Source organism: Eublepharis macularius, chromosome 2 (assembly GCF_028583425.1).
Source record: "Eublepharis macularius isolate TG4126 chromosome 2, MPM_Emac_v1.0, whole genome shotgun sequence".
Taxonomy (NCBI): domain Eukaryota; kingdom Metazoa; phylum Chordata; class Lepidosauria; order Squamata; family Eublepharidae; genus Eublepharis; species Eublepharis macularius.
In genome coordinates this window covers 178,341,521-178,367,310 of record NC_072791.1, presented here as the reverse complement: position 1 = coordinate 178,367,310, position 25,790 = coordinate 178,341,521, and the positions used below count along the sequence as shown (strand labels likewise).

General features: G+C 41.4%; 1 protein-coding gene across 1 annotated transcript in view; it reads left to right on the top strand.

Moving 5' to 3' along the window:
* Nucleotides 1–25,790, top strand: part of LRP1B (LDL receptor related protein 1B) — a 1,076,743-nt gene that overhangs the window by 377,584 nt on the left and 673,369 nt on the right. The window contains exon 6 of the mRNA XM_054970106.1: nt 11,470–11,727. Coding sequence (XP_054826081.1) covers nt 11,470–11,727 — 258 coding nt within the window. The remainder of the gene's footprint in view (nt 1–11,469; nt 11,728–25,790) is intronic.

The window sequence follows — 25,790 nt, the reverse complement described above, 5'->3', positions numbered from 1 at the left end:
ACCAATCTAATAGCATATTAGAAAGTTTAACTTTAAATAATTGTATTATGAAGAGAATGCAATACTTGTAGATGTAGTGTGTGTTTTTTATATGTTGTTTCTTCCCTTTCCCCCGTTCCCTTTTTCCCTTCTTTGTAGTTTTTGCGGTTAGTAATTAAAAATAAAAATTTATATAAAAAAAAGAGATGTTGCATTAAGAATTTAAGGTTTTAATAGAGATTACAGAGGCTTCTGAAGTTCTTCTCATCATAATTTGTTCCTAGATTTGTAGTGCTGTCTGAAATAGAATCCATGTGTTTAGAAGGGTGTAATCCTGTTTAGAATTACGCTCTTGGAACCGATTTATTTGGGAAATTCATTCTGAATATTCTGCATGCCCAGTTTTCCACAGCTTTCAGTTCTTTCAGTGCACCTGTGCTTCTTCCCTCTATGTTACTGATATGCATGTATGCATTGATGAAACACCCTTCATCTGATTGTATAAATAACAGTATCAAAATTGTTTCAGTATGTTTTTTTAATTTGCATATGAACCTGTGTGGTTTGATAAAGCAGTTTTAAAAAATAATCAGTGTGACTACGAATTGTTGTATCAACTATCTTTGTGCTTGTGATTTTATCAGTGTGAATATCTAAAATATGTTTTGCTGCCTTGCAGTGTCACTGAAGTTGGCTACTTTCTGTACAACAATGCACGGGTTAGAGAAGGTAGAGAAAGATGTGTTTTTCTCCCTTTCTCACAATACAAGAACTCGTGGGCACTCTATGAAATTATTGAGCAGTCGGGTTAGAACAGATAGAAGAAAATACTACTTTACACAAAGGGTGATAAACACATGGAATTCGTTGCCACAGGAGGTGGTGGCAGCTACAAGCATTGCCAGCTTCTAGAGGGGACTGGACAAATATATGGAGCAGAGGTCCATCAGTGGCTATTAGCCACAGGAGATAGATGGTATTCTCTTTGTGGGGAGGTGGTGCTCTGTTGTCTTGGTGCTGGAAGGAAGGCAGTGGGAGGGCATCTGGTGTCCTGGCCTCACTGACAGTCCTTTAGATGGCACTGGATTTCTAGCCACTGTGTGTGACAGAATGTTGGACTGGATGGGCCACTGGCCTGATCCAACATGGCTTTGCTTATGTTCTTATGTTCTTATGGTGTTTGTTAATGAGTAAACGTTTGATGCCTTTGATGTAAGGCCAGCAGATATCATTCCAATATGAATTAAGATTCCCTGTGAGTTATTCAGATATTTATATGATATAAGTAGTCCATGTCTGAACTTTATAAAGTTCTGTATACATTGATTTGCAGAGGATGCAGAAAGTAGGTATCCAGCAACAGATGATATCTTAGTTTGCCCTTCATTAACAACGAAGCAGTGCAACATGAGCTTATGGCAATAGTAACTGCCTTAAACACTGAGGAAATGAAGAATTCCTCACTCGCTAAAATTTTTTATTTAGTTATACAACACTTGAACTTCCCAGTATGGTTTCAAAACACATTTCAGTTTAGATACTGAAATACCTGTGATCATATTTGTGGGACCAGCTCAATGAGTGAGCTTATGGAGACTTGGTGCAGCACGGGGCACGGATCCAAATATTTTCTGACCCACCTGCCAGCCGATGACCCCTTCACTCCCTCAGCCTCCTTGATGAGGAGAGGAAACCATGGATGACAGTAAGTAGAATGTCACAGGGGCATAAACCTCTGTGTGGTTCCTCTGCTACCTGGGAGCGAGCATGCCTTGACAGCCCCTGTGCTGGGCTTGTCCTTGCCAAGTATCACCCCCAAGATCCCTTTAGGGGATCCTCAGCTATGAGGAAACAGTGCATACAGGCTGTTTCCCCCTAAAAGGATCCATGCCCAATGCCAAAACTGCCACCACCTAAAGTTGTGACAAAATTAGAACAAGCAACCAAAGAGTTTCAGGAAAGCAGAGGAGACCCAGATGCAAACAAGTGAGGAACATAAGCCAACCAAATGCCTGCCAGAAGACCGAACATAATCTGAGGAAGATAAGGGAGGAATGCTGGTCAGAGACAATTGCTACAAGGGCCTGGTTGACTCCAGAATATAAGCAGAACTGGCAGACCTGATTGGAGACTGCACTCTCAAGGTCTAGTGGAAGGGTCCACTCCCAAGAGCTCAGCCAGCCTGCCACTGATTGGTTGGCTTCGTGGTTTGAATCTACTGGCTCCTGCAAAGCCTTGAGGAGGCTGCTGGGAGTCACTCAGGCCTGGAAGACATGGTGGCCACCCTATACCTCACAGCCGGAAAACTAGGGCTGGGGCTTCTTATGGCTATGTACAGCACCGTTTTTGAAAAGTCCATAATTACTAATCACCACTGCACTAGTCAAGTTGGAATTAGGATGGAACCTTCCATTATTGGGGGGGGGGGAATGGAACAATTTTTCTGCAGTATTTGAATCTAGTAGCACTTTAAAGTCCAGTGAGATTTCCAGAATACATGACAAACGGAGTTTGACCGTTGAAAGCTTATACCCTGAAAATGTTGGTGTTTAAGGTGCTACTAGACTTGAATCTTCTTTTGCAGACGAACATAACCACCAAAATGAAATAATTTTTATGAAGGATCAAAATTTGTATTCTTCTTTAACAGGTTTTAGGATGACTATATTAGAGTCTATGCAAGAAAAAGAAACATTAAAACATTGATTGAAAGCTTTATCTTCTGAAAAAGTTGTCTGTCTTGCAAGAAGCTCATGAAAAGTCTTGATTGTAGCAGATCTATAGGAAAATAGAGCATAATGTAGAGAATCTTGCTTAGATCAAAAAAGTGTCTATTCTGCTCAGTCTTTGAGTGAATGTTTTTCTAGCCCTTCCAAAAATAATCTGTACAACTTGACTTTATAAATACAATGCTTTTGTGAAGAAAACTCAATTTAAGTTTTAGGCTTTCTAATCTACATTGCTCTTTTTAAAGGCATATCTTCTTTCAAAGATATGTTTGCTCTTGTTTTATTTCAAATGCTTAAATGGTCCTTTTCCCCAGATTCCCTCAGTGCTAATCCATCTACTGTTTTCCCATCGTGCTGATATTCCCATTATAAATGGTTTTGAATACTCCAAAATGATTCAAAGTTGATTGTAAAGTTTTTATGGTTTTTATCAATTCCTTGTAGAAAAGACTTCTACAAGGTAGCACCTCCTCTGACACCTTTAAAGATTTTCTTCAGCAATAGAGTTGCAAGGGATAGTAGCAGTGTGGAAGAAAGCATGAGTTTCTTATGTGTTGTGACACTGTTTATTGATCTGAACTTGAAGTAAAAAGCAGATAGGAAGGAAATAGAAGTCTTTCATCATTTAACCACAGTCAAGGAGAAAACTAATACCCTTTGAGCACGAAGGATATAATTAGTTCCTTTTTTTGTACATAGGTTAGAGGTGTGCTAATTTTGTGACTCATTAAAACACCAAGCATAGCATCATTACTCGGACATTTTAAAATACATTTAGCCTAATTATATTCTCATCATAGCAAGATGATACTCTTCTTACAGCTTGGAAATCCAGCAAAGTAGAAATGCTTGAATTGTTTATCTTCTTTTGTTTTGTACAAGGCCTCAGGTCCTTTGCATCAGAGACCTTGTTTAAACTTGAAATGGAGTGCAGAACATAGTGTAGCTAAAGAAAGTGGAATGCTTGCAGAAAGAAAAGAGGTCACTAGAGAGGGAACAGGAACACAGCAAGCTGTTTTCAGGAAGAAAAAAGAGGAGGATTATGAGACTGCAAGGTAGGAAGTAAATGCAGAGCATTTAATTGCTTGACATTGCTTGACTGTTCCAGAAGCTGCTTTAATGAAGGCCATAATTCAACAGGACCTTCTACTGAACAAGCCCTCATGAATGAATGTGAGCTGTGGAAGAGAAGCTTTTGATTGGTTGAGCCTAAGGAAAGGCTTTGCTGTTAAGAATGTGTAGCCTGACACGGTTTGAGTATTGTCTAAATGATGTATCCACTCTAGTAGGTAGTGAATGTCTTGCTGATACATTGTGTTGACCAAATTATTCAGTAAATAATACTTTGTATTTCAGATGTATCAGGTTTAGAGATGAGCACGAACTGGGAAAATTCTGAACCATGCAGTTTGTGGGTTTGTCACATTTCATGAACCATGAACTTTTGCAAGCCAATTTGTTCATTTCGTGAAAATGTTGCTTCCGAGTCAGCAGAAGGTCTGCAGAGAGCCCATCCCCCCATTCCCTAGGAAATTGATTGGTGCCAGGCTGTCTGTAGTGATGAACCAAACGAACCGGGCTAAAATTTGTCATGGTTCATGAGAAATGAGCTCCTACAAACCGCCAGTTCACAAACCACGAATCAGCCTGGCTTGTGACTAACTTTGGTTCGTATTTCGGTTTGTGCCCACCTCTAATCAGGTTAACATAATTTATGGTTTCTTCCTGAATTACCTACATGATACCTGAAAATACATTTGAATAACTGAGTTGTACCTAACAACTGGAATGGTAAACAATACAGCAATATTTTTCATACACAATTCTGTAGACTTTAGGCTGCATAGCAAGGAGTTACATTTTCAAAACCTCTATCTAACCTAAAAATACTTGGTTAATGACTGTACCTCTAATAGTATGAATACATACATGTGTGCACATGTACATGCACAAACACAAGTGGGGACCAGCAAGAAACTTGTGAGGAGAGGGCATTCCATTCCTACAGCTTTTGCTTTCTTTCCTCTTCTTCCACCCTTTTTCTCCTCATAATTGTATCTTCCTCCCGATCCCTTCTCTCACAGTCTCCTTCTCTCTATTCCCTCCTCTCCCACTCTGGTATCCGTCGGTATATCTCTCTTGCTCTTCCTCTCTGTACCCTTCTCTCACAGAATTTTTCTTTTTCCAGCCACTGGGCCACTTTTCAGGTCTCTCTCCCCACTGCTGTTCCTTCCTATCCAGCTGTCTCCTAGTGCTGTTGACCACACAGCTGCATGCCCTCCCACCAGCTCATGTCACGATTTGGTGGCAGAGGGAGGATGTTGGAGGTACAGGGAGGCTCCCTCTCTTCCTCACCAAGACCCCCATGACAGCAGTGGAGGTGGTAGGTGATTTGAGGTAGTGGGTAGGGGAGTTGGCAGTGTATGTTCAAGCTACTCATAATCCAACAGTGCGCCTTCAGTGCCCATGCCTTGGAAATCAAGGGAGCCTGGTGGGAGATATGGGGTGGTCAGCAGCAGAAGCTCCCTTCTACCCACCTGCCTACTTCCAACATACCAGCCTCAGTATCTGATGACGAAGAAGGAACAGGCTCCTGTTCCTCCACCCCTGGTCATTAATGACATGGGTTCTGAGGCAGCTGATTGTACAAGTGCAGCCACCTGCTTTTTCTTTTCATTTCCTTTTTAACCCTCTTTGTTTTGGGATTTTTCTGCAAATCTGGAGAGTCCCATGGAGTTTAGAAAAAGGTTTCCCTTTCTTATCTCAATGTGGTCCCAATTTGTGAATTTAAGTATCTGCAGATGGGCCCATACTGGCTATTAGATACATGGATATATTGTGGTTTCAGGGCATTCATACATGTGGAATCACCACTGTTCAGAACTCTGTAGAAGTTCAACCAGGGGACTCCAGAATCCAGAGTGGGCTGCCTTAGTTGTTATTATATTGCATCCAATTTAATAATAACTTGTCAATATTTAGCCTTTTACTTGTGTTAGAATAAGAGAATAGAAATATTTAAAATTTTAAGTTAATTTTTAATTATATTTTTTTAAAACACAAACACACATTTGTGTATCCTGAGTGTATATACATGCCCATGGGAACAGGACACACTTTCCCATGTGTAACCTACTATTACCTAAATAAGAGGTCTCCTTAATTGGTTGAGAGAATTAGCATTAAAGAGGCAAGTGAGATGGGTAACTAGGAATCTCCACCAATGTTTACTGGGTTAGAGAACTCTCAAATGACTCAGGCAGATATTCAACCAGAAAAGTTTTTTTTATTAAAGAGAAATGAAAGGACAAGCATACAGAAATCACACACAGCACACATACAAGGCTAACTAAGAAAATCAGGGAGGAAAATGGGAGAAAGTAGTTTCAGGGTTAGTTGCTACTGAGCTATGAGCACTCTCAGGCTCCTCTCATTTTATAAGAATCAACATTAACAGAAATGCCTGGAAGGACTTGATTCAGTTGTGTACCTTGTAGGTGCACTTCATTCTGTTATTTGTTATAAGCTAACAAAAATCAACACTTTGTAGTTTCAGCACAAGTTGCCATGTAGCCTGTGCTTGGGATTATTCTTTGTCACTTCCAGTTGCTGAATTAGGTGGTCTAGGCATTAAAGTACTTTTGTAAAATGCTTCAGAAAGTGCTGTTAGCAAATCTTAATTAATAGAACAGGCCTCCCATTCCCAAGCAGTTTGTTCTGTTGTGAAAGAAAAATCTTAATTAGCAAATGGAAGAAAGAAATAATAAAAGTCTATTAAAAACCATATACTACCTGTATATTGTGTTCAGTTTCTATTTAGATTCACTCAGATCTTTAGATATTTTAGGATTAGAAGTGAGCATGGTCCAGAAAACAGACCAAAATTTTGCACGGTCCAGCCCAGTTTGTGTTTCACAAACATGCAGTTTGTGAGACTCACCTTTTTCACGAATGTTGGTCCATTTGGGCCAGTCTGTTCATTTGTAGTCCATAAGTCCAGACATCCTGGCACTGATCTATCAATTTCCTAGGCAATGGAGAGGACACCCATAGTGTTTTGCAGCTCTTAAAAACCTCATAGGCAGCTCTGCCTGCCAACCAGAGAGTTCCCATTCTGCTCTATGGAGCAAGGAGCAAGAATAAATTCCCTAGGCAACGGAGGTGTGGACATTGTGCAGCCAATCTTAGCCCTCAAAACCTTGATAGGCAGCTCTGCCTGCCAGCCAGAGAGCTCTTATTCTGCAAGGGAGGGGTGGACGTTCTGCAGCCAATCTTAGCTTTCAAAACTTTGATAGGCAACTCTGCCTGCCAACCAGAGAGCTCCCATTCTTCTCTATGTGAGCAAGGAGGAAGAATGAATTCTCTAGGCAACAAAGAGGTGGACATTCTGTAGCCACGCCAACACCAATCTTAGCCCTCAAAACCTTGATCAGCAGCTCTGCCTCCCAAGCAGAGAGCTCCGTTTCTTCTCTATGCAAGCAAGGAGCAAGAATGAATTCCCTAGGCAACAGCTGGGAAGGTGTCTGTGTGGTGACTAAGGGGGCTCTTCCCCCACCCTTTTCTGTCGGAATTTACCTCATTGCAACTTTTTGGTGCTGTTAGCCAATGCAAGTCAATTGGCATTTGCAACTCCAGTATCTACTGAAAGTTTCTTGGGGGCGGCAACATTGGGGGTTTGTAACTTAGATGTCCAAAATGCAATCTTGGCCAAACTTGGAGGTGGCTGGAGTAGAGGCTGCTGAAGATTCTCTGTGAGTTTGGGCTCTCTGAGTGTGAAGGGTGCAAAGCCAGGTCTGCCAGAAATGATGGACCACAGACCAACAAACCAATCCGTGAATGGGTCTGGTTTGTGAAAAATTCATGCTCCGTGGTTTGTGAAAATTGATGGACTACTGGCCGGTGGTCCATGGGGTTTTCTTGGTCCATGCCCGCCTCTGCTTAGGATATCTGTTTGTTTTTAGAGTGCATCTGGTAGCTACAAGCCACTTTCTGTAATTGTTGGTAAGCTCATGAGTACTTGGGTGTTATGAAATTAATCAAAGTGAATCCGCATGGATGACAAATAGGGGTGTTTTCTTCTGTAGGCAGGCATGAATTCTCATTGCTGATCTGTACCTGGTTGGTATGTTGTCAGTCTTGTTCTTTTAAATGTTGGTCATAAGGAGGTTGGCATCTTGCCAGACTGCTCTGGGAAGGATGTGAGTTAACTCATATAGATTAGGTGTCAACATGTGGCTTACACAGACACTAATGATGATAATTATTTTTTAGCTCTTAGTTGATAAGCTTTTATGTGTTAGGACCTGGGACAAATTTTAATTCAAGAGTGAACTAAAACTGAGAAATGCAGAACATGGGCTCAGATTCGAAATTATAATCCAATTGTCTTCAGCTTTGTTTTCAGAGAGGCTGATCATTAGAGGTGTGCATTGAATCCGTACTTTCCGAAGGAACTATGTGCAATTATTGTTTTTTTTTTTCCTTTCTGGATAATGTGTTGCCAGTTCAGATAGAATCCATTTTTTTCATTATCATGAGTTTTGTTCCTGTTCTTTGCAATGAGGGCCTCTAGGTTCTTTGGGGCAGCTTTATTTTGCACGTAATGATACCAGAGTCTCCCAGAAAACAGTGCTTTCTCTAAATCCTCTATCCACTGATTTTTTTTCTCAGTAACAAGCACACACACATGCCCCAATGGACCCTGCAGAAGGTGTGCTGGTGAGTGCTCACTATGGTGGGAAACTGGCTGGCATTGTTCCTTCCAGTTATTTCTGTGCCCTATTTTGAATATAATTTTTCCAGTACAACTAGAACTAGTGTAATACAATGAGTTGAATGTTAGATATGGGAAACTCAGACACAGATCCCTGCATAGCTGTCAAGCTAACTTGAATGGTTCTGAATAAGTCACCAGTATTTCCGTCTATTCTGTCTCTCAAGGATGTTGAGAGTTTAATAAATGTCTCGTCTGGATAGAAAAACAATGTCTGTGACACTCTAGGAATTCCTTTATGGTTTTGCCATATACATTTGGGAAGTACCTAGTGTTGTAGACACTGTGACATCATTTCCAGGTACTCACCCAAAAGTGATTTCACAAAATCATACACATTCTACCCCATTTTTGCTCCCAAACTTTGAGTGAGGGTTGGGGCTGAAACATGAGGCCTGCCTAGTCAATCACATGTGTACTCTGAATGTAAATGTGTCCTACTTCTTGAATGGATTCCTTATTCACAAATTGACCTCAGAAGCCCTTCGTGGAGAACTTACTTCACTTTTGCAGTTTCTCTTACTATTCTTATGTGTTGGGGTTCTGCTTTGGATTTTAAAATTGACAGAAGCAAATTGCCCCATGGAGCAGTATGTTATACATAGTTAGGAGAGACATGTACCCAGGCCCGGCACATCCATGGAGGTGGTGCTGGCAGCCATCTCGAGTGCTGAACTCTGAAGGAGGTGCCATGCTAGACCCCGACGACCCCCCCAACCCAGAAGTGGGCCATGCCACTGCTGGCCTCTCCGCACCTTCACCGCTGCTGCCTGCCTTGGCTCCCAGAAAGTCAGGTGTCCAGGCGGCATGGCAGCGAGCGGGGAAGTGAGCGGAGAGACGAGCAGGATAGCGGGCCACCTCCCTGCCCCTTAGCCGCTGCCGCCCGCCTCAGGTAAGGGGGATGCTCCTGCATGATGACATCACAAGTGATGTCATCGCACAGGGCCGGAGCACATGTGCGCTTTGTGCGTGTGCACTGGGCAAGAGTTGCGACCTCCTACCCCGGGAGCCCCATGACCAAGCTACACCGATGCCCCTCCCAATCTCCAAGAATACTGACAGCAGGCTGGAAAAGCTGGAAAAGGTATAATTTTGGAGATGTTTTTAAAATTCATCATTGTTAAGCCTACAATATCAAGTTAGTTAGCCAGGCGGGGGGAGCGCAAGTAGATATCCCACCTCAGGTGCCAGAAACCCTGGCACCAGCCCTGCATGTACCATAGACTTGTGTAAGTGTGAATGTGCCTCATTTTTTCCAATTGGGCCCAAATCCTCACTTAAATAGTCAAAACATAAAGAAGTTACCTTTGTTTTGCCCCCTCTCAGTCCCAAGAGCTGCTTTCTCAGGCTCTACACTCAGTTTAAAGAGTGCCCTATCCTGAGCAGTGACCCCTTCCTACGCAACACCCATATAAGGGATCTTTGAAAAGTGGTGAGTATACAGATTTGGAAGTAACATTGGTAAAATGGATAAAACTGGATTTAAAAATTAAACTGCTCTGGATCCTCATTGGGGAGAAAGATGGGGTATAAATAAAATAAATAAATAAAAATGAAAAGTGATATTATTCAACTGTAAAATGTATACTAGGAAGCCCAATTAAAGAATATTTTCATTTGAGCTTGGAATTTTTTTAAAAAAGGCAGGAAAAGGTGGCGATGCAAGCTATTCCCAAAATATAGAATTGGTGGCAATCATCACCAAAGTCCTGCCTAACCTCCAGACTCTGAACCAATCGTTGTGATTTTGGCCTCATGCAAATCCAAGTGATTGTTAGCCAATCAAAGTCCATGGAACACCACTGGGTGAGAGAGGGGGTGAGCCAGCCTCTGTTTAAAAAGGGGGAGTTGAGAGACAGTTGTACATTCCACACAAATCCTTTACCTTATTACACACCTTATTTTCTGTAAACAAATCTTTGTTGTTCATCACATCTGTATCTTGTCTATCTATCAAAATAGCTTTACAGCTATCAAAATAGTTGTAAAAGGGGTTTATATTTATCTCACACGTACATACATTATTCTAGTATAGAATAATGAGAGCTCTTTAGGGAGCACAAAGCTTAAATGCTACCAACCAGTTTGTGCCCCCCCCCCGCCGCTTTTTACTGATTGTGAGCAGCTGGGGTTAAACAAATAAAGGTTGGACCAGAGAGTGTGGGAGGGGACACCCAGAAGTCCAGAGGGCAGTTATCTCAGAAACCAGTTTCTCCTCTCTCATTCCCCCTTCTCCCTCATTAGTCGCCGCAAAGAACTCCTAACTCAGCAATTTAACTGGCAAGTTCATGTGCTACTTTGCTAGGTGCAATTTCTAAACTACTAATGCAGGGAGAAAATGTTCTGATTGTTATTTGATGTCTGTGAGCCACGGTGTTTTCAGTGTAGCTGCTGGTTATTCTTGGGCTGAAGGACCAGTTTTAGCCTAGTCTCCTATTTTTGGCTTCCTACCTCACCTGCAGGAAACATCCCATTTTTTGTCCCATCTTCAATTGAATGCGCTCAGAGTTGATCCAAAGGCAGACAAAAATGTCTACTGTTTGTCTTCACATGGTAGTAGACTCAGTTCAGCTGCTGTGCCACACTGTAAGTTTGACTGGACTGTGCCTGGTCATTAAACTTTTAATCATCCCTGATTCTAAAATGGCATTCTAAGTTCAAACCTGGATTCCTTTGCTTTTCAAACTTTCAGCACTGAATTTAAAATGGATATTTATTCTGACATCATATTGTGTTATAGTCCTATGGAGCCAGCACAACACCTATGTTTTTGTAATTCACAATTCATGTTGTACATTATTAACTCAGATTTTGGTAGAAATTGAATTGAACACAGTGAGTCACTGAAATTAAATGCGTACTGTGTGAAGAAAAAAATCTACAAGTAACTATAATAATTATTATTATTTTGCATATCCTGGGAAAAATGAATTTGTGGATGAATATTTGTCAATTAACCTTTTTTCTACTTTTTCATTTTATTTTTAGAGCCTAATGATTTACCACCAATCCTTTTGATTGCAAACTCTGATACTATTGAGGTCCTGTTTTTGAATGGCACTAGAGCATCGACTCTTGGCTCTGTGAGAGGAACTGGAATTCAAACTCTAGTTTATATATACAACAAGGACACGATTTGTTGGATTGAATCAAAAGACTCTTCAAGTCAACTGAAATGCATCAAGTCATCAAAAACTGAAATATTAACAGATGAATGGATAATTAGCACAATTCCTTATCTTCACAGTAAGTATTTGAATTTTGAGATAGTGATTAACTTGCCAAGATAATGGCACAATGGTAGATCATACATCCACAGCCTTTCCAAGATTTTTTTTCTCCCATGGAGACCAATTTTTCTGCCCTCCCCATCATCAACCTGCAATGCCCATAAACTTATGCTCCTGGGTGTTCACTTTCCCCCAGGAACTGGATGGGGAGACATTTGGGGCTACTATAAAAGGGAGGAGATAGGAAATCACACTCTGTGGACAGAATTCCTTGTCCCTATGGAAGCGTTAATCCAACCCAAATGACTTAAAGAGGCAGCATGATTCAATATTGTCTAAGCATTCTGTTTTGTATAACAGTTACCCCATCACCCTCCAAAGGCAATATGAAGAAGTAGTCTTGGGTTTGTTCTAATACCTAAAATGTAGTAAGAGATTTATTGACATATTGTAACCTGCTAATTAAGATGTACTGTTCTTATCACATCTGCTACAAATGTATATCCAGTTTGATGTAGTGGTTAAGAGCAGCAGGATTCTAATCTGGAGGACTGGGTTTGAATCCCCGCTCCTCCATTTGAAGCCAGCTGGCTAACCTTGGGTCAATCACAGCTCTTCCAGAGCTCTCTCAGCTCCACCCACCTCACAGGGTGATTGTTGCTGTGGGAATAATAATAGCATACTTTGTAAACTGCTCTGAGTGGGCGTTAAGTTGTCTTCAAGGGCGGTATATAAATTGATTGTTACTATTATTGTTTTATTTTATGAACACTGCTATAAATTACGTGCCCTGACCTGGATAGCCTGAGTAAGCCTGATCCTGTCAGATCCCAGAAGCTAAGCAAGGTTGGATGGGAGACCTCCAACAAAGACCAGGGTTGCAAAGGCAGGCAATGGCAAACCACCTCTGTTAATCTCTTGCCATGATAACCCTGCCAGGGGTCACTATGAGTTAGCTATGACTTGAGGGCACTCTCCACCACCATAATATACCAAATTTCATAGCAACTGTTTATGTCAGTCTAAGGAAAATTGGAAGCACATGGGAACTTCTATTTTTGAGGATCAACCTGCAAATAAAACTTGTCAGTTTCACTACTGCAAATGTTTTAATGCCCCTACAGAGTACATTGTGGTTTTCTGTCACTGGTAAGTTGCTTTATTCTGCAACCCTGGATGAGTCAGCATTGATTATCGTGGCTCAAGCAACCTGAAATTGCTTTGTCAGAAAGCAGTAGAGTTCCCTGGACTGCCATCACCAGTTTACTTAAACTATGAGGTGATTTCAAATAAATGTGACTATGACTGAGGCGTCAATCATCCACACAGAAGCTAGTGTCATTTAACTCAGTACAACTTACTTCCAAGTAAACATGGATTGGACTTCAAGGTATATATTGGTGTTAAATGTAGGTCTTCTAGCATGATAATTTTTCAGCACTTGGTCAATAACACTGGCAACCTTACAATGCTCTTCGAGATGGGGATAGTTAGAAATGCTTTTATCAGTCCACATCTGACAAGATGGAAGTCAGGGAAACTATGAAAGCAAGGCACTGGACATATTCTTACAGTCTTTCTGCAGTCAGTGGCTGCTACAGAACATGGTGCAGAACTTTGGTTGGGTAGGGCAGATACAGCTCCATTCTTCTTAAAGCTTTCCACAGGTGATTCAAGTTGCTGCTTTTGATCTATAATGTTAGTAAATGGGTTTAGCTACAGTCCTTCTGTCTCATCACAAGACACCTGTATCCCTCCTTATCTGTACAATTATGTACCCAGCTTCTTTGCAAGAACATGAAGAAGCATCCTTAAAGGCTGTCCCACTGCTACATTTTCCCTGCTTTGGAGGTACAAGGAAGCTTGATCCTAAATATTTTTGAAATACAGTCTTTGCTTGGGCAGATATTTCATGATCAGAACTTAAACATTAGTAGGTTTGTTTTATTTTTTTAAAATAATATCTCTCTTTATTATTCTTATTATATAATCATCTGAGTTTTCCGAATAACTCAAGGTACAAATTTGGATGAACATGCTAATTTATGTATCAGACCATAGTTTTAATTTTTGTCCTTAAGCCTCTTTAAAAATCGTTTTTTTCTTTGTAACTCTGAAGACAAGACAACCTGGGGGATGAGGTACACATTATGAAGATTTTCATGTCAGTGCATTTGAGAATTTATTCTTGAGTTGGAAAATTCACTTTTGTATAAACAAGTGGAACAGAATCATTTTTGGCATAGCCAAGTTCACATTCTGTGTATGTTGTTTTTTCTGAGTCACTGTGGGAACAAAGCCATTTAATGTTTTGAAGGAATTTAAGAAAGGCAGCAAGGGCAGTAATGTATGAGTAGGTTGGGCTGCCCTGTCACTGTGCATAAGCTGTTCGTTTTATCAACACGTCACAGAGCAGCTGGGGTTTGATGTGATGGTCTATGCATTCAACATGACAGTTCTGGAGTTGGTGCTAAGTTTGAATATTCTTTGTATTCATAATTATATAAAAACTGTGTCATACAATATAAGCAAAAATAATGAACTAATTGGAGAGCACTTGAATATCTGTCACAGTGTACTGTTTCACAGAAAGTCTTTCCGGACCATTTTTCTACTGATTTCTTGACCAGCATGCATCAGAATTTTTGTGTATTTCTTTTCCCCAACGAAAGGAGAGTAACATTTTCATTGTTATTCAGTGTGAAATTAAGTATTAGAGCTTAATGTTGGAAAAAAATCTGCCCTCCCTTACTATGACTTTAACTTTGCTTATTCACAAAGGAAATTGATTCTAAGCAAAAGAAAGATGGCAAAAATGCATATAATCAGTCACTAAGATCAAAAGTATGGCTCAATATGATACCTGAAAATGTTTAACAAAGCAAAGAGAAGCTGCATGTGTTATGCAGAGCTAAAGTGAATTTAGAATTACTCTATTATTTATCTAGAAATTTTCTCAACAACTGAACCATGTTCCATTTTCAAGCTCTCTAAAATATATGTATTTTCAACGGAGTCATTAATAGGTGGAAACAAAAACCTGTGTGAATAAAAGGGGAAATAACATGTTCAGTTAAAATGACAGAAGCTTTTAAAAAGTGGTCACTTTCATAGATTCTGCCTCCTATAAAATAATTTTATTTATGTAAATAAGTGTTGAATATGTGAATATCTGATTCCTATTTCTTATGACAGCCTACTGTGTGGATGCAAATTAAGTACACCTTTTTTACTGTTGCAGCTCTGTCAGTGGTTCTTCAAAGAAATACAAATGCCATGTAGAAGTAATCAAAATACTGATTTTTGAAGAATGCACCAAGTCTGTCCCCCATCCATACATAGCTGTCCAGCAACATGAATTCCAATGCCTCTACTAAGAGATATGAAGCCATAGACCTTGAGAATTCTTCTGCAGTTTGCATATATAAGGGAAGGGCTAGCTATGGAGATTTGGATATTAGCACAATAATTAGGCTTAGAGATGGCTGTTTCTCTTTTCCGCACTTCAACATCCCTCTTGAACTAAGATGTAGCAGCACCTGCTTCTACTACTCAAATCTATTTACCTGAGAGAGTAGTACTGAATTCCTTACATAATAGCAAGGCATGTTCTGTCTCCCTCTTGCTCTCACTCTCCATAAACTTCAAAGTGCTGCCAACATCCCATTTCAAGAAAACAGAAGAGAGAACGGTTGAAGTATGGCTAATAAGGCTCTCTCTAACTATGGTCAAATCCACATTACTCATTCTAAGTCGCATGTTCCCCGCATTCCCCACGCAATCCCGAGTGCTGGTCACATTACCTCATTAAACAGACGCATTTCATTCGCATTTCTCCCGATTATTTGGTCACAGGTTTTCAACGGGAGTTTCACGGTGGCCGTGAATGGGCCAATGCGCAATTTACACGGGTTTTTTTATAAACCACCCCCCTTCCTGTCTCTCCGGCCGTTCTGAGAGTTCCTATTGGCTGATTCAACTTGCAAGTGCTCCGTAGTCTGCAAAAGACTGTTTTTGACTTCATAGCATTGGATTTATTGATTATGCTGTTTCTGAATCAAATCTGGTAGTTTGAAAAATCATTTTGGGGTGAATCCACCCTCAGAACGGACTCGCAAAACTTCCTTTTTAACTGTTTTTTATTTTTTTTATTTTATATTACTGTAATATCGAAATTATGAAATATCGAAATAATGACACTCCAAGGAAGTGAAACTTCAGTAAAATTCAGGCACTGAACTGTCCTGCATAGGAAATGCCCACGAAAGCTTCCCACATGCTTCCAAATTTCCAAAAAAGAAACGGGAGAGAGCCATCAGTGCTGTCAGTGGGGGAAAGAGAGGCACCATTATCTTCAATGATGTTTCTTTATAAGGCAAGATCGAAATAACGGAAAAGTGCGCTCAAAAAAATAAAAAAAAATGGGCGGGAAAAAAAGGTCCCGCCCAAAAAAGCGGTTTTCGAGCGGCCGTGTGACCAGAGGGACGCGCGAGAAAGATGGATTGGAAGCAGGAATGTGAACGAAGAGGAAAAAATCACGGATTGGAGGCAAACGGAAGATATCCGATAAACATGCGGGTAATGGGTGAATGTGGATTCGACCTATGTGAGAGTGAAGTTGAGTGTTTGTACAAGTGGGGTGAATGTGTGTAGTTTGTATTTATCTTGTGAGAATGAAGGGGGGGGGATAAGTGGGCCCAAGTGAATACTGCTGGTGCTGAGAATATTTTTAACAGTATCATATTTTACTGTTTCCTGGTTTCCATATGTGGTGATCTCTCTCTCTCTCTGATCTGGAATCTCTTTTTCTTCTGTTATTATCTGTAAATCTCCCTGCAGTACACATTAATTATTTATTTCACACATGAGAAGGAACTCATGATATTACACTACAACTTCAGTTATTTCTGTTCTATTGTTAAGCTTGGCAAGGCCATGTAACTTGTAATGTTTCTGTCTGATGCAGTGCAACTGAATCAGATATCTCCTGATGGCTGTACTAACCTCTGTGCACCCGGTTATCACAGGAAATGCACTACATTAGCTATTGACTCTTGGCCAGTTGCTTCACATTCTTCAGTTCCCCATACAGGAACATGTATTCAATCGATGCAAAGCAGACATTCTTCTTTAAACAAATTCTAATAGCTCTGTTATATGACCATTACTTTCTCTTGGGTAGATTTTTCTTTTAATCATTCACTTAACACCCTCTGGGTAGTTTGCTGCCACCAGGAATATTATAGTCCAAGATATTTTATTTAAGTTTTCCCTTTTGGTAACGTTCCTAAGTGTCAGGCTCCTTCATGGTTCTATGTGGCCATGAGGATAGGAATGGGATATAGCAATGACAGCTACTCTGGGATATAACTAGGGTTGCCAGCCTCCAGGTAGTGGCTGGAGATCTCCTGGAATTACAATTTGTCTCCAGGTCACAGAGATCAGTTCACCTGGAGAAAATGGCTGGTTTGTAGGGTGGACTCTATGGAATTTTGCCATGCCAAGGTTCTTTCCCTCCCCAAACTGCACTTTCTCCAGGTTTCTCCAGGTTTTACCCCCCCAGATCTCCAGGAATTTCTCAACTTGGAGCTGGCAACCCTAGATATAACAAATCAAAACAAACTTTTATTTAGTCAAGAAGCGTACCAGTTTCATAAACATAGTTCTCGGTTCTTAAAGTTACTTTCCTATAAACTCATTCACAAAGATCTCTTCTAAGGCTTCACACACAGAGCAGAACCACAAGTGACAAAAGGCACAGGTTGGACACTTGTCAGCTTCCCTCAAGTTTTGATGGGAAATGTAGGCAGCTTGGCGGAATGTTGGACAAGTGACAGTTGAAAAGTCCATTGGACAGCAGTCAGAGAGCGAAGCTGCGAGACCAGGATGCCTACATTTCCCATCAAAACTTGAGGGAAGCAGACAAGTGTCCAATCTGTGCCTTTTGTCACTTGTGGTTCTGCTCACAGTTAGCCTCTTTCTCTAACTCAATATTTCACAGAAATGCTTAAAACTCCTGAGGCAGCACACAACCAGCCTCTCTTTCTCTAACTTCTATTCACAGAAATATTAAACCTGCTCAGGCAGCACACAGCTGGCCTCTCTTTCTCTGACTGAGTGTCCTTTCACAAACATGCTCAGCTCAGGTTCCACACAGGTTATATTTCTCTCATAAATACTTCAATATACTCAGGCAGCACACAGCTAGCCTGCTTTCTTCTGACTGAAACTTTTCTCTCTACTCTCAGTCTAAACTGCATCCACTCCGCCCACACTCTCAGTCATCAACCAATCATATTACTCACTCATTCCTCTCTTTCAACCCCACTCTTCACCTATCTCACACCAAGCATTTAAAGACACATGCACACATTTACTTGAAATCATTACAAGCTCTGTTAAGGTAACTTAGTCAGCTTGGCGGAATGTTGGACAAGTGACAGTTGAAAAGTCCATTGGACAGCAGTCGGAGAGCCAAGCTGCAAGAACAGGATGCCTACATTTCCCATCAAAACTTGAGGGAAGCTGACAAGTGTCCAACCTGTGCCTTTTGTCACTTGTAGTTCTGCTCTCATACGTGAATATTCAATTGGAGAGAGTATGGTAGTGTGAGAAGACAAGTCATGCCAACTATTCTTGTCCCCAGCCTAAGCATGTTGATTAGATCTTCAGAACAGTCTACCCAAATACAATATTTAAGAGGAAATGTTGTGTACCCAGAGAGTTTCACTTTTGGGTGTTTGATGGAGAAACATCTGGAGTACTATATGTGACATGGGAGATCCATTATGAAAAGCATAGTGATTAAGTGGCTGGACTGAGAATCAGCACCCTGCTGGTTTGAATCCCACTACTGCCATGAACTCTGCAGGTGACCTTGAGTAAGCCACCCCTCTTAGCCCCGGCTAGCCAGCTATATTGTGATGAACAATAATAACACTGGCCTTGTTCACTACTCTGACTAGGGCTGAATCCACATTACCTCTGCGCGTCCCGGTGTTGCACTAAATGTTCGCTAAACACTCAGAAATATAGCATCTTTCAAGCGCAATTTCTGAATCTCACTAGAAATACGCTATACTTCCGGGTTTTTAGCGAACATTTAGTGCAACACCGGGACGCGCGGAGGTAATGTGGATTCAGCCTAGGGCACTAATCTGTCTAGAAAAGCAGTATATAAATGCAGTTGTTGTTATTTTTTAAAAAAAATCCAAAACACGCCTACATGGCTGCATGCAAGTAATTTGCTGTATTCAATCAGCTTTTCCTCTGGTGAAAATGGGAGGATGGGTCCACTTTGGCTACCTGAAAAGGCTATCCTGGTGTTCATGAGACTTGCATGAACAAAAGCCATGTGGACAGGTATTGTAATGAGGAGGTGAATGGAGGAGATCGAATGAAAGAGCTGACTTGGTCCAGTCCACTGATTTAAAAATGCAGTAGATTATGATCACCAATCTTGCACAAGATTGACCAGACAGACAAAAGTCTTAAACCTTTTTGGTAATCTGTGAAAGGAAGAGGGCTGATTTCTCCTTTGTTGTTGAACTTTACAGGCTTAAACACTCTACTCTTTTCATCAATAATTAACAGGGATTATTAAAATTATTATTATTTTTTTTAAAAAAAACTTTTTGTGTGTGGTTTAGGAGATTCTATAACTGCCTCCATTTAGACTAGATTTTAGGAGAGGAAATTACATTTCTTTCATTCTTGCTTTCAAGTCTTTAGTATTTTAACTGTACAACTAGAGGTTTGAGAAACACCAGAAACAGCATTTACATTGGTTCAGCATGACTTCTTCAAATTGGTCCTTCAGTGCTGTTATGAATAAGAGTTGCTCTGATGTTAAAATAATACATGTTTTTACTGGAATGGGTAAGCAGATTCCCAGCTGCATGAAAGGGTCCACTTAGGCTGATAGGTAGGCAGTGGAGTGACTGTAAGATGGGAGTAGTGTTCATGCTCCTGCTCGCTCCTGATAATAGTTGAGCCACAGCATCTTGCACCAACTGTAGCCTCCTAGTTATCTTAGATGGGAGACCTATGTATAGTGCATTACAATAGTCAAGTTTTAATATTATCATAGCATAGATCCAGGTGACCAGGTTGGCTGTGTTAAGAAGCCATATTCCAGGCTAGAGTGAGACTGTAGAAAGCATTTTTTGCAGTTGACTTCACTTGTTTTTCTAGTAGTAGTGCTGGATCCAGTATAACCCCTATTTATTTATTTATTTAATTTATTTTATTTACTTTAGACTTTTATTCCACCCTCCCCGCATGCGTGCTTAGGGTGGATTACAACAATTTAAAAAACACATCATATAATTTATACATCATAAAAGTGGTAAAAATTTTAAAATATCAAACAGCACAGCATACGATACAATATAATAGCTAGGTGGTAGCATCAATATGTGCTAATTTTTTAAAAAAGCAGATGGTGGACATCCCTGATAGGGATGGTTCAGATCTTTCACTTTTCTTCTTTTCAGCCGGCAGAGGCCTAGCCCAGCCTCAACCATATGCCTGGCACGACATCTCTGGCTTGCAGGCCTGGTAAAATGATAGCAAGTCCTACCAGGCCCTGGTCTCAATATATGGAGAGTTCCATCAGGTTGGATCCAGGACTGAAAAATCCCTGGCTTTATTTGAGGTCAGGCAGACCTCTCTGTGGTCAGGTCTCTCCTGCTCGAAACGTCCTCGGGGGGAAGAGGCAGTCCCACAGATATGCTGGTCCCAGTCTGCATAAGGCTTTATAGGTTAATACCAAAACCTTGAATCTGATTCGGTACTTCACTGGCAGCCAATGAAGCTGATGCAATATAGGTGTTATATGTGCTCCACTTGGCACTCCCATAATAACGTGTGCCACTGCATTTTGAACCAGCTGTAACCTCCGAAGCAGACTGAAGGGAAGCCCCACATAGAGCGAGTTACAGTAATCCAACCTAGAGGTGACAATTGCCTGGATCACTGTAGTTAAGTTGTGGGTCAAGAAGTAAGGGATGAACTGCCTGGCAACTGTTGCAACTTGCGCCTCCATTTTCAGGGAGGCATCCAGGATCACCCCCAAGCTCTTAACCTTCAGAACGGGCGCCAGCAACATCCCATCAATGGTCAGGAGTGGGAGTCTGGAACCTAAACACCTGCGACTCAAGTGCAGGACCTCTGTCTTTGCAGGGTTTAATTTCAGTTGACTCTGCTTCAACCAGCCAGTCACCGCTTCAAAAGCACGCTTCAGGACATCTGTGGCCAAATCGGGCTAACCGTCCACCTTTGGATATAACTGGGTGTTATCTGCATATTGATGACACCCAAGTCTGAAACTTTGCACCAGCTGGGCAAGGGGGTGCATATAGATGTTGAACAGTAATGGGGAGAGTATTGTCTCCTGCAGAACAATACCTCTAGGCTGTTAACCAAGTCTGCAAGGGTCAGACGAACTCCATCGAAAATGGAGAGTACAATGTCCTTCAAGATCTCTGCCTTCCCAACAACCATCACTTCTGTCTTGTCTGGGTTCAATTTCAGTTTGTTCTTTTTCAGCCATTTCACCACAGTTGTCTGGCAGCGATCTAAGATTTCTACTGCATCCTGTGGGAACCTGGATAGCAAGATATAAAGTTGGGTGTCATCTGTATATTGACAACATCCAACTGCATAGCTACGAATGAGTTCTCTATGTACTCTATGAGTACATAGAGGTTGAATAACACAAGTGATAAGTTTGTGCCCTGCAGAACCCCACAAGAAGGTTCCCATTTTGGAGACAGCTGATCTTCGACGGCAACCCTTAGAGTCTGTTCCATGATAAACAATTTAAACCAGTCCAGGGCACATCCTTTGATGCCCACTTCTGTTTCTAAATGCCTGAACAGAATGTCATGGTCTACTGTGTCAAAGGCTACAGATAGATCCAGGAGGAGCAATAAGGAGGCATCGGCTTGGTCTATATTCAGATGGAGATCATCCATTAATGTTACTAGTGCTGCCTCTGTCCCATTCCCTAGCCTCAATCCAGACTGGAAAGGGACCAGAGCACTAGACTTATCCAAGATCTGGAGTTGGTCCGCTATTGCTCTCTCAATCACTTTGCCCAGAAAGGGCAGATTAGAGACTGGGCGGTAATTGGCCACATCAGTTTTGTCTAGGGATTTTTTGTTTGTTGGTAATTTGCAGATTGGTAACTGCCTGTTTGAGCAGCTGGAGGAAGGTGCCCTGAGTTAGCGATTGATTTATAATAGACCTCAGTGGTTACTTATGTGATCTTTACTTGATTTTAACATCCAAGATGGACAAGGACCGAGTGTACAAGTAGTGGCTTTCATAGATGTCAGAATCCTGTTAAGATCTATTGTGATTGGTTAAAGGCAGTCCAAATGTAGGTCAGATGGTGTATTAAGCATTTGTTCCATCTCATTTTCATTGCAGCTAGCATCTAGATCAGAGCATATCTGTGCTATTTTGTCAGGAAAAAACCTAGCAAAGGCCTCATAGCTAATTGTCTGTTCTTGGGACTGTAAAGGTTCAGATTTAGGGGTTAGAAGGTGTCTGGATAGCTTAAACAAATGGTATGGTCGTGAACTAGCTGATGCAATGGTTGCTGAGAAATAACATTTCTTCGTCGCTTTCATTTCCACTTTATAAGTCCTCTAATGTGTTCTGTAGCGTGCTCTATCAGCTTTCATGTGAGTTTTTTGTCAGCATCTTTCTAGACGTCTTCCAACCCTCTTCAGGTCAGCCAGTTCCGTGGTAAACCATGGTGCTGGCTTTCGCCTCAAGGGATGGAGGGGTTGACAAGGAGCAATGGTGTCAATTGCTTTAAGGCTTTGTGTTCCACACTTCTACACCAGCTTCTGTGGAGCATGTACCTGGATGGAATTATAACACTCACACCCAAAGTATTTTGGAATCTGGATGAATCTATGAGCCTTTGTGGGTGAATCATTTTAACTGGAACCCCCATTTTGTGGGGTGTTGGAGCTGTATTAATTTTTAGTGATAGATGCTCTGGGTATCTCCAGAACAGAAAATGAAGCATCAGCTATGCTGTCAGATTTCCTTAGATGAAGCCTCATGCTCCGTAGCTGGGAACAGTATCAGTAAATTAGTTTGGAGGGATTGGCCAACAAGCCCTCAACTGTCATTGGCCCAAACAAGAGAGGGTGCCCTCCTAGGCAATCCCAAAATTAGGGGTGCCAAGTCTTGCATTCCTTTGTTTATTCTTTGTACAGACTTGGAACTTTGAAGGCATAAACCTAAGCTAGTTTATTCAGAGGAGTACAGAGACTATCTTGTCCCTAAACTCAGAAAAATGGGATGGATGTTCTGTAAAGTATGAGTTAACTCTAACTAGCATTAATTTATATTTTAAACAACAACAATAACAACTTATTTATATTTCTTGTGTTGTAAAATAACTTTGAACCAACGAGTTATTTTTTAAGAACCAAAGAGTTTGATCCTTGGGGAAGAGAGACAGCCTTGCATAAAAGACTCCAACCCAACCTAGCTCTTTGATAAATCAAAAATCACTCACAGACATTGACATAGTTGGGAGGACAAATCTCCCTCTAGCTGAGAGAGGGAAACTCAGAAGGGAATGGAGTGAGAAACTGGGAGGTGTAAACTCAGCCTTCTCTCTCTCATACTTCCATAGCTAACTGAGGTGGACCCAGGACCGTCTCTTCCAACATTATTTTGAGAGAATTCCTCCTCAATGGGATTTCCCTAGTGGTATTGTTACTTTCCTGGTTCTGATCTAGTTTAGTAGAGCCCAAACTGGAGAAGGTTGTCCCTAGGAATCCCACCTCCTTAGTACCTTAGTTCAAGCACCAAGCTGAAGGGCAGCAAGTGAAAGAGAGTTATGTTGTGTGTCTGGGGTAGGGTTGCCAGGTCCCCTTACCCCCTGAGCAGGAGCTCAGAAGCCCAGCACCTACCTTCTATGTTCCCCATGTACACGCAGAGCACAATAATGTCACTTCCTAGAAGTGTGGGTTGCATGCTGCCCTGGGAGCACTCCCGCGCTCTGAAGGGGGCTGAATTTGTGCCCAATTTGAACCCTAATCAGCCTGAATCAGGCCTAAGTCAGCCCGAATCCAGGCCTATTTGGGACAAATTGGGCCCGAACCAGCCTGAACCCAGCTGCTGCTGCACTTCACATTAGCCTGATTTGGCCCAAATCCAGCCCAAATAGGCCCAAATCTGGCTGCTGCAGCACATAGGAGTGTGCCACACTACCTGGAAGCATGGCCCAGGAGTGTGTTCCCCCCATGGGCTAGGTAAGCAGGGGCAGGGGCAGGGGCAGGGGCAGGGGCAGGGGCAGGGGCAGGGGCAGGGGCAGGGGCAGGGGGTGGAGGATGGGGGATCCCCCACCCCCAGTGAGGGACTGGTAACCCCTAGTCTGAGGGGCAAGATCTGTAACAAGTGCTATTTTAATTAAGGGGAAATTCAACAAGTAACTTTTTATCTACTCATATGTGTCTCTGCTGACAATTTTCTACAGGAAATATAACTTCCTCTAGTATCACTGGCCAAAACATCCCCCAAAGGCTTGGTTTTAAATATGTCCTGGGTTCTGTTGAGGATGCACATGAATTATACATCTTGCTTAAAATGTGATCACGTTTCTGATTGCTACAGACACTGTTTACAGATGGTAACAGAATTTACCAGAATAGATCTGAGTTTCTTTATGAAAGAAACTATCTGTAACTATTTAACCCAGCATGAAGAGCAGAGGGTGGGGAATGCTACTGTGAGGTCTTTTTTACAGCTGGCCCTAACATGGCATTTCTTGTTCTGCAGTTTTTAATTGAAACCCGGCAGTCAACTAAGTTTAGAAGACAGTTAGCTGTAAGGCATAGGTATTGAAAGGTTAAAGAAATCTCTGCTCAAGAAAAGAGGTCAGGTTAGAGGTAAAATTTTACACAGTTCATCTATAGAACTATCTTAGCAGTTATAAAAGACATACATTCTAACAAGCAGCTGTTAAAATATTTCCTCAAACAAAAGATCATGTTGTGTTCCACGTCTTCAGAAGTTTCTGTGGATTCAGATCATGTCTAATACTTGTGACAGATCATAAGTATTCAAGAATTGTTCTTTATAAAGTTCAAAGCCTAAAGCATGCATTGAAGCAAAGGCTCATCAGTTCTGGCTGTGACTGTACTTTCTTGTTGGTAGTCTTCTAAAGCAATTAAAAAGTTATGGAAGCAATTCAGTAAATGAATCAAGTTCTCAGGTCCAGAGGAATTCACCGTGTTAGTCAAAAGCAAAATAGTAAAGAGTTCAGTAGCACCTTGAAGACTAACCAACTTATTTGTAGCATAAGCTTTCGAGAACCACAGCTCTCTTTGTTAGATGCATGCTGACGAAGAGAGTTGTGATTCTCGAAAGCTTATGCTACAAATAAGTTGGTTAGTCTTAAAGGTGCTTCCAACTCTTTACTATTTTTCAAGTTCTCAGGAAATCTGATGGAAATAAAATCATATAGATCTGATGCTAGAGACAATGTTTATAGAACGGGTCTGCCAAAACAGGGTGGGGGGACCCTGTTATCCAGTTGTATAGTAGCATAGGGATGTGTAGTAGGGGATAAACTAGTAAAAGAATAGAACATGATATAGTTATAATGAATGTGAATTCTTAATAGCCCTAACATTAGTCACTGTTCTGTTGGATGAGTACATAGAGGTCAGAATGAGAAAGAGATGGGGAAGGGGAAGAGAAAATAATTTAACTAACAAACAAGCTTTCCTATTCATCCACAACTTAATGTGCCAGCTGGTGCTAGAAGTGGGTTGCTGACGCAGCTGGGTTGCAGGCAAAGGGAAAGCACAGAAACACTCCCCTCCTGGGGCTGACCTGGGTGGTTCCCCACTAGTGCTGGCCTGGCCAGGTTGGGTATTGATAGGTTGAGGGATAATCTCTCTCCCTACCTTTTTTTAGTGCCTCAGATACTCTTTCTTAGGTGTCTGAAGTGCTGCATATCAGTGTAGCCTGGGAAATGTATTCTCAAAATGCCTACTATTATTCATATCAGGCAACCTAGAACTGCATTTCCCCAAATATACC